At 41.3% G+C, this 10,346-nt stretch overlaps 1 protein-coding gene across 1 annotated transcript; it reads left to right on the forward strand.

Annotated features, from left to right (window-relative positions):
* Positions 1-7,030: 7,030 nt before the first annotated feature.
* gbx2 (gastrulation brain homeobox 2) lies at positions 7,031-9,905 on the forward strand. Its single transcript, XM_043242443.1, has 2 exons — positions 7,031-7,895; positions 8,734-9,905. Exons 1-2 carry the CDS (start codon positions 7,385-7,387, stop codon positions 9,249-9,251), a joined length of 1,029 nt encoding a protein of 342 aa, XP_043098378.1. The 5' UTR covers positions 7,031-7,384; the 3' UTR covers positions 9,252-9,905.
* The last annotated feature ends 441 nt before the right edge of the window (positions 9,906-10,346 follow it).

Here is a 10,346-nt window from a genome sequence, read left to right on the forward strand (position 1 = left end):
TACATGTGCAGACATGCTAAAGAAGCCAATATGTCTTTATTAGCAGACCCAGACTGAATCTGTGGCTATAGAAAGCTCTGCTGATTCCCATGGAATTGCTCGTTATTTACAAACTTCTACAGTTCTTCCCACAGGAGCGTGTCCACAACAAATAAAAAAACATGTTCAATCTATTTAAATAGGCAAAACAATCACACAAGCGACGTGAAATGACCTGCCCAACTCAATCCAAGTAGCTGAAAAACACATCTCTCCCATCTTTATTTGACCCTGTAAATCTAGGACTCTCTATTCTAATTCTATTTGTCTTTTCTTTTTTTTTTTATCGGTCTGTTTTTTTTTAACAAAAGCAAAAAAAAAAAAAAAAAAAGCTGAGGCTTATAGCGTTTGAATATAATTGCTGTAATTATAAAAATTATAGTATAATTAATCTAAGTTTCATATTGCATTTCATATAATCATTAACACTAAATTATTTACCCAAAATGAAAAATTCTGCCATTACAGTTTTATTTACCCTTCTCTTACTAAAGGTCTTTATGACCTTTATATACACTATTACAAATTATATTTTTGAATAAAACAGATTTGGTTTCCATTGCCTTCCATTATATGGACAAAAACCACTGAGACATACCTTCAAATATTTTCTTCCTTTCTTTCTTTCTTTCTTTCTTTCTTATGTTTCACTTCCACAAAAGACAGAAAGTCATATAGGTTTAAACAACATGAAATTTTAATTACTTCATTTTAATTAAGAATTTCAGGTATTAAGTGAATTATCCGTTTATCATATTAAAAACGTTATTTTAAAATAGCCTATATAAAATATTTTTCTTGGTAAAAAAAATTGCTTTGTCATGAAAAATGATGTGTACTTTAAGATTCAGACATGAGAATCTGCGGAGGTCTTATCTCAGTTCTTGTTTCTGTATGTTGCTGACCTTTCATGACTTTTCATGACAGACAAGGATTATCAGATACTGAAGGAAGTTTTTTTTTTTGACCGATCTATTATAATTAAAAGATTAACCGGCTCATAAAAATGATATTTTTAGTAAGTATTTTTCTTTATTGTGATCTTAGTTCTAGCACTGTATTTCATGAAAAGAAAAAATCTAAATGAATTTAAAAACACGATCATTATGTATGAACTGAATTTTGAGTGTATTTTTGACTAAATAAAAAGATTTGGCCGCAGAAAAAGTGTCATAACCCTTGAAAACCTACAAGAAACAAATAGCTTTGTGTGTGTGTGGGTCACTACGTGTTCAGGAGGACTGTTTTAGCGGCTAGAGGTTTGGGTGCTATAGTCAGAATTAATTAGCAAAGAAAGACTCATTAAAAGCTCTGGAGGTCTGAGCTAACCGTGGCCCTCTCCTCGTAATGATGCTGGATCCACCATCTTTGAAGGCGCTTCACACTATATCAAACAGATGTCTGCACAGGGTTAACTCAACAGCTGACTTCGTCTCTCTCTTTGTCGTAGTCTGAATCTTGTTGTCTATTTCATTTGGGAGAAAACTGATCTATTTCCTCTGATGAATAAAGGTGGATTCGTAGGTCGCCTGCAGTTCTTCGTTCTTCCTACCTCTGAAGATGTGGCACTAAGGTTGCTCTGAAATCCATCAAAGCGCTTTCTCAGAGTCGCCAAAAACCGCACCACGAAGCAACCGTTATTCAAAAACAATTTTTAACGTTTTAAAAGAGTGCGTTGACTTTCGTTTCGACATCTGAGGCTTTTAAAGTTCATATTTCACGCAGACCTGGAAGAACATTGTACAGATAAGTTATAATGAGTGCCGTGCTTTTCACGAGTCAAGGAGCGCATGAACACTTCACGTCTTGTCTAGCCAAGCAATAACAAGACAAACTGACTGCTCTTTAACTCAACTGTGTCTGTTTTAACGTAACAGCTTCGGTTATTTATTTACTTGTTTATTTGGACAATCATTTACGGGGGCTGTTACGCGTATTGTACGTAACGAATGTCCTTCGGGACGTGTCGGAGAGCCGTTTGAGGTTGAACTCTCGGGAAACCTAATTTCAACACGCTGAATGTTGACCGTCTGGGCAGCTGATCCCGTGCATGTCTTCAGCCAGAATGGCTTCAATTCAGCTTGTTAAAGGGAGAATTTGATGTCTAGTCGTGGAGCGGGGCGTCTGGTTCTGAGAGGTCTTGCGGAGAGCGAAGGCCTGCTGATGCTTTTGAAATGACTGTAATTAAGGCACATCTGGATTTCTCTTTCATGAGCGTTTAAAAGTTGCTCGTGATTGACGTCTGCTAGTTTTAAGCGGAGTTGATGGTAGGGGCACGACAATGGAGGAAAGTTCTCGTTTCTGTTCTTAATCTAATTCTATCTTTAACATGTAGAAATTGTGTTCATGTGAGAGTTTATATTGCTGTATTAGTTTATGTGACTCTATAACTTTAGTTTATAAACATATTTTCTACATATTTTACCTGGACGCGTTGAACATGGTTTAGGTTACTGTATTTTTCTCATGACCTGCAGGCGGCGCTGTGGATCAGTCTGACTCATTGAAACAGTCTTTCTCTGTACTGTACTATAGTTAGGGAGAAGTGTTGTAACACATTATTATTCAGTAATCTGTAGTATGCAAAAAGTATGCATTTGAAATAATCTTCTTATAATTATCCGGTTAAAAACACAGTTTATTCATTCACAAAGTGGAGGCGTGTACAATGTCCCTTTCGAAAATTAATTTATTGTGGACACGTTTACTTTTTTGTTATGTAGTTTTCCATTATTATCCTATTCTTTCTTTTCATTTTAAGCTTATTAACTCAAAAAAGACATCAGTAGCGAATGCAGTTGGGCAATAATAAAAACGAAATGCATAAAACAATGACTCGAAATACGACAGCGAATGTGTGGGTAGTGTGTTTAAAGAAGCACTGTGGCAAATCAAGTACACCGGAAAGGGATTCAACCCTCCTCATCTGCTTTCTTTAAAAGAAAAATGAAACATTGTGTGAATCATTGATTAACATGAGCACACAGCAACTTATAATGGTATGGTTTTACAACTTTCTTTGCACAAAAAAAGTTGGCTAAAATACAAAAAAAAGTGCTAAAACATGAGGCAGCATGCTGTCAATACGTTCAGTGACTGGGCTGAATGAGCTGGCATGTTTACGGCGGTCTTTTATAGACGCACTTAGTCGCAGTATTGATTTCCTTGAGCGGTACAAGACTGCATGTGTGAGGTGCTTTTGGCTGAATGATGGTGACAGTATCAGAATGTTGCTTTTGAGGATTTGTAAAGCCATTCTCTGCTGCGGTGCGCTCCAGTGTGTGTGGGGTGCTAATCCTGTGCTATCATTGTGCTTGCCCCTGTTGTTCATCTGTCTTGAACGTGCCCTGGGGGTGCAAAGCACTGATGCCTCACCTCATTTCCTCGCTTTAATAAAGCAAGATGAATTGGACCATGCACTTGTGTCGTGGTGTGATCCCTTTAATGTGAGTCGTATTAAAATTGGAATAATGGTTTAAATCGCACTTTATTGTAGGTATGCTGTGTTGAGCTTTGCGTCTATTTACCGAGTATACCTTCAGATATAAATGTAAAATCAAGCGGCAGTCTGAAGCGATGTAAAGCGCATGCTTAGCGTAGTCGTGACACTGACCTGCCTTCACTCCATTCAGACCGGCCTGCCAATGCTTGGAATATTGCTTTTGGAATATTTTATTTTTGATTGATGTAGAACGATATGAAACAATGTCAAGGCAAGTTTGATAAAATGGTACAAGGATTAAAAATGAATTATTTAAAAAAATACTTTGTCGCCCAAAAACACAAAATTGCAACATATACATCACAGCACTTTCTGAGCCTTGTAAAAAAACAGATAATATAATATCGATTTTAATATAAATGACGTGAAGGGTTACTTAAGTGTGTTTAAAGGATGTACACTTTCACGACTGTTTCTCAACACGCTTTTAATAGAAAAGACATCAAGGTATATTTTATTTGACCATAAATGACCATCAGTGCATCAATTACATTTTAAAAAACATATGACTAATAACGATATTTTTGGCCCATGTACAAGTACAATTAAATGCATTAATTGCAGTTTTAACTATAATACATTTGCATTTAATATGTCAGATAATATGCAGCTAAGTGTCCAAATACGTTACATTAATTATGCACTCGAGCATATTATTTAAAATAATAGAATTTCTGATATGAGTATTTCTGCTGCTTATGCCTGTTTGTCTGTTTGCACTTTCATGATTATCTTCATTTCCGTTTTAGTGAAATCAGTACGGCTGCTTTTAGAACCTGGAAGTACAGAGTTGGAAACAAAAAGACGAGCTCTGACCGAAAAAATGCCACTAAAAAGCTGTTCACAGAAGAAGCAGATGCGAAATACCTGTAGTGTAACTAATTGTTTGTGTAATTGGGAAGGACTGGATTTGATGTGAATGATGTGTAGAGTGTGCTCACGATATTCATTAAAGCAGCTCTGTTGCACTGTACTTGTGCTGAAAGCTAAAGTTCAAATTGTTTAAACGAACGCTAAATTAAGCACGTTACATACAACGTACTAAGCAAACGCGCTGTGTCTTTTTTCTCCATCAGTGTTCAATAAATCGATTTTTCTTTGAACATTTACTTCTTAACTTCCTTAAGGGGGCTTTTAGCCTTGCAGCCCACTCATCAGCGAGTGGCTCAAGTTTTCCTGCGAGCGTATGGAACGTAGAGCGGCCCTAAACTCAGTAGTTATCGACCGGCAATACCGTTGAGCCCCGAGGACCGGTTGACTGAGATAGATCAATCTTTTGTGCTCAGCCTGAGCCTCGGGGAGAAGTCACGCATGGCCAGCCCTTGAATGGGCCTGATCTCCTATCATCAAGGGATCAGTTAAAGGTTAATCAATCGATTTCAAATAGATCTCATAATTTGAAATCGAAGGTCAGGCTTTTAATGGCCCGTTTGTCTGTGACCAAAACAATTTGAGAGCAAATTAAACATATATATATATATACGAAAGTGTTGGAGCCTATGCCCTTTCCTAATGCGACCGGATCAGAGAGAGGGAAACAGCGACTCGTGTTTTCATTGGGAGAGGCGAACTGTGCCGAATAAATTATAGCTGACATTTGGATCTTGATGAAAAGGTTGAGCCTGAGACACAGTAGCTAAATAATGTTGAATGGTCAAACGCTGCAGGCAACATTTCAAAATCCATTTCCCCTGCAAAACTGCACTGAGTAGCAATAAGAGGTCTTTAATTGGTTTGCCCACTGAGTAAACCTTTCTTAGATGCGGGGCGTTTTCTCCAGTCCTCCATCAGTCAGCCGCACAATTAAAAGCATGCATATCGGCCTTTTTCTCCGCGTCCCGTCGCCGCGCGGTTGCAGTTACTGTCCCGTTCGGAAGCTCTTCAGGGCCCGTCTGTGTTTCTGGGCCTTCTTAATTTAGCCCACGGTGCAACGCTCCCCCTCGCTTCTACATAATGGATGATTCTGCACTCCACCATGCAGGAAAGGTTTAATTAAATCATATTCCAATCATAATCCATGTTGTTAATTAAACTAGATAATTTATAAGTACAAAAGAGGGTATTTATTAGCTGCTCTGCGGTGCCGGTATCAGAAAGCGCCCCCCATCCCCCATCCTCTCCCTGTACTATCGATGCCTTCACATGATTGATAACGGAACGGTGACTGCTGTACTATTTGTCTAATGGTGGTGCAATTAAATCCCCTTGTAAATGACCCATGCCTCATTTCATCCTAATCTATGGAATTTTGATTGAATTTGTCAGCGTTAATTGAAAAATACTGCTATTTAATGTCTGCATCGCAGTTGAGTATCAGCCTGCCTTTAATGAGACCGTGTCCTTGTGACCCTGGGGAGGGGGTGAGGGGATCGCCCTTGATTTGTCGCGGAGGCAGGGGTGGGGGTGAGGGGTCAAGGTTTTTAGGGTGCACGAGGGGAAGGAAGGTCCCCAAAGATTAGGACTAATCACCTCCGTGAACACAGAAAACGGACGCATTCCTTTTAATTATGTGGGACAAATGATGCGCACATGACCAAAGACTTTACAAACACGGAGACACATTTATTGATCAGCAATCCCGCTGAATAATTCATGCTTTAATCCCCCTCAAAAAAAAAAAAAACATTGACAATTTCATTATTATTATGTTTACTCGTGGTTTTAGCTAGCTTGCCTATTTATGCGTTGCATTATGCTGTAACATCAGAGTTATACTTCATGCTTTCAGTCTCGGGTTACGCTTTGGCTTCATGGAGCGCAGATGGAATCGCTTTGAAATATGTTTAATACGTTTACGTATGTGAGAAATACAGTGTGTGTGTGTGTGTGTGTGTGTGTGTGTGTGTGTGTGTGTGTGTGTGTGGGGGGTATTGTATGAAAGGACATCTTGTGATGACTGACTGCTATAAAGGGCACAGGATCATGTCATTATGAGCAGGCCAATGCCAGTGTCATCTGTGTGTCAGAAAGGATGCTATTCCTATCAAAGGATGTTGAAAACATTCATATATAATAGCTTTGAGAAAGTTGAGTATAGGCTGTTTGTTAACTAAAATTACAAATATGTAAGGTTTTACCATTTGAATGCTTTATTAATCCTATTTGAAGCTGACATTTATCGGTTTGTGTGCTTTTTCTTTTATTTATTTACAGATTGACATCACCCAGTGCGTGCAAACGCTGGCCGAAGGGTACTTTTCATTAAGTGGAATCTAGGCAAACAAATGCAATTGCGGTGCCAAAATAGACATCAGATCACATCTCGCGCGGATCTTGTTTTGACTGTTTTTGAACGTGAGACCGTGTTGGTGACGTTCTCATTTAAGAGACGGCGGCGCGGCGCTCGCGGCTCCGGAGCGTCAGGACGGGTCCACACGAAAGCTGGCCAATAGCAGGCGCGGAGCCGCGGTGGGCGTGGCCGGAGCGCGCGGTGGAGACGCTTAAACCGAAGGAGCGTAATTCAAACTCGCACTTCAGTAGACGATCACAGCTGATGCTGCGGGGAGCGATTTATTGCGACTTCCGTCGAGTCGAAATGAAACGCGGCCAAGCAGAAGGGACAAGGACGCTGAAATAACTCAAAGGAGGACGGTAAAGCTCATCTGAGATGCTCGACCAGAGATTTCTCGGCAAGGGGATTTGCGTCCGGTGTGTGCGTCTCCGCTCCTTTAACGAAAAACACGGTTTGCCTCTGAGCTAAGTCGAAACAGATGCGCCGGTCGTTCACGGGATTATTTATCAGTGTCAGTGTATGACACCGTGCAGCGGTGACATTCTCATCTGAGAAGCACGGGGAGACTCCCGCAAACTTCAGGACTTCACAAACTGTCTATATAAGATCATATGAGTGCAGCTTTCAGTTCCCCGTTCATGATGATGCAGCGTCCGGTGGGAAGCACCACCGCATTCAGCATTGACTCGCTCATCGGAGGTCCACCGCAGCCCAGTCCGGGACATTTCGTGTACACGGGCTATCCCATGTTCATGCCCTATCGGTCGGTGGTGCTGCCTCCGCCTCCTCCGCCACCTCCTCCAGCTCTCCCGCAGAGCGGTCTCCCCGCGACCCACCCGCACCACCCGATCCCGGGCTTGCCCAGCGGCTTCTGCTCCAGCCTGGCGCAGGGCATGGCGCTCACATCCACGCTGATGGCCACCTTACCCGGCGGCTTCTCCACGTCGCCATCCCAGCAGCACCAGGACGCGGCGAGGAAGCTCGGCTCTCAGTCCATTCATGCCATGTTCGATAAATCTCAGGATATCCGTTTGGACGGAGAGGATGGGAAAACGTTCCCAACGAAAGAATCGGCGACCCTTCCTTCATTTCACGACTCGCAGTCCGTGCACACCTCCACAGGTGAGACCGAAACGCATTTAAAAACATAAAGGCTAATAAATACGTATCCGGTTATTATTATTTTTTTTTTAATTAAGTGTTAAAATATCGATTATTGCAATTATTTATTAATCTACGTTTTAACGTGTCACGTGTTTTATTTTGCTTTCTAGAAACAAATCGTGCAGGCTAGTCTTGGTATGATTAACCGGCATGCTTTACGCTGAAATTAATTTTGTCATTTAAATTCAATTTACCCAGTCGCACCGATGAGGGACAGAAATAATTATGTAAAAGATTGTGGCTTAAAGAATTTTAGCGCAACGCACGTGAATAATCAAGTTTTCGGGGAATGGCGCCCGAGGCCAAGCAGCCATCAATGACTAAATTAGCTCGTTTTAATTGAAGGATCGGAGGACCAGCGGTGTTTAAATGTCCATAAAACTGTAAGCAAAATTCACCGTGGCCTGGATCATTTCTATGTATTCAGAATAAAGTGTAGCCTGTGACCGAGACGTAAAGAAAATGCGCATTAGCTATCGGATAGTTTTTTTAAATACGTGATATTTTCAGAAAAAAAATATAAATAAGATGCAAAGGCAAATCATCTAAAGAGACGACTTTTAAGCCGGTTTCAGAGTCTTGTTTCGAGGTGTACAAACAGCCTTCCTAAGGGATCCATCACCGTGCGTAATTGCGCGTAAAAGTGGCCGCAATAAACAGGAAGAACGTGTCGCGAGATAATATTCTCATGAAGACACAGCTCGTTTTCCCAACCGCACTACACGGAAGCAATAAACACGACTCCCAGCCTTAGGCGGTTCACAAATTAAATATGCTTTTTATTTCATCCCCATAGCGCGAGGTCACAACAAAGACGACGCGAAGGAGGACGAGTGCCACAGGAAAGACGAGAGCTTCTCCATGGACAGTGATTTAGATTACAGCTCCGACGATAACGGGCCCGGGAACGCCATGTGTCAGAAAGAAGACGGAGACGCCGGCGGAGGAATGGACGATGGCATCCACGGCGGGAACGGGGCCGGGAACACCACGTCCACCGGGAAAAACCGGAGAAGGAGAACCGCTTTTACGAGCGAGCAGCTCTTAGAACTGGAGAAGGAGTTTCACTGTAAGAAATATCTATCCCTCACAGAACGCTCACAGATCGCCCATGCCTTAAAGCTCAGCGAGGTGCAGGTCAAGATCTGGTTTCAGAATCGAAGGGCCAAGTGGAAACGGGTCAAAGCGGGCAACGTGAACTCCAAAACCGGAGAGCCCTCCAGAAACCCCAAAATTGTGGTTCCCATTCCGGTGCATGTCAGTCGGTTTGCGATACGCAGCCAACACCAACAGTTAGAACAGGCCAGACCTTGATAGGCTGGGGTTAGATACTGGAGGACTAAGAGACAGATCAGCGAAGGCTAAACAAGGCTAAAACCGTTCTCGAGGAACCCAGGACACGCAGATAGTTTGTGCTATATATACATACATATATATATATATAGTTCAAACGAGGAAAAAGAAGCAACAGACTCGACTCAAACGAAAAGTTCAGACTAAGACCTCATTCTGGAAGAAAGTGCAGTTTTATCCCCTACTTCGGACCAAACCACGAACGACTTTTAGTTGAGGAAACCCCACAGTGTATTTCTGTTTAGTTTCGTGTGACTGTCCGGTTCTTGTGTTTTTGGCGGAGATTAATATTATCCTAAAAGGAGCACTTCTGGTCTCTGCTGAAGAACGCGATGTAATTCAATTAATAGCGAAATTAACACCAACTGTTAAATACGTGCTCTTTATTTTTTTAATGGTAAATAGTCTTAATTTTATTTAGGTTTTTTTCGTTTGTTTGTTTGTTTTCTTGCATTATTTCTTCCACTTTATTTCTGTAACCTTTCAAGACGTCACGGGCACGCTGCTAATTTATTTAATATTGTGAGGAAGAAAAAAAAAACTTGCTAACGTTTCATGAGTTTACTGACTTCAGAATATTGTGTGGATTAAAGCTGGACCATAAACAATTGTAAAGAAATTTGTCTTTATTTCCCCGAAACGCCTCACTTCGTTCACTTAAGCGCGCGCGGAGGACAACAACAGTATCTTCCTGCAAAATCTCAAATACAGCCGTGTTTGACTTTTTAAACTTTTTTTTCTACAACGTTCGTCTATTTTGTCCTGTATCGTCGAAACGGCGTTTAACAATAACAACAAAAATAATAGGTCTGATGATGATTATTATTATTGTCGTTACTACTACTCTTATTAGGCTATTATTACTAATAATCGTACTGTTTTACGGCATGCGTCCGTTCCGCGCAGTTCCCGCCGTGTTCTTAGAGATGATGTGAAATGATTTGACAGGATGAATAGATTCAGGGTCAGGCTGCTCGTCACCGGAAGAGAAGGAACGCGCTTATTCGGTCCACACGGCGCCTGTCGGGAAAGCTCGAGACGCGGATGTAAATCAAA

Source organism: Puntigrus tetrazona, chromosome 6 (assembly GCF_018831695.1).
Source record: "Puntigrus tetrazona isolate hp1 chromosome 6, ASM1883169v1, whole genome shotgun sequence".
Classification (NCBI taxonomy): Eukaryota; Metazoa; Chordata; class Actinopteri; order Cypriniformes; family Cyprinidae; genus Puntigrus; species Puntigrus tetrazona.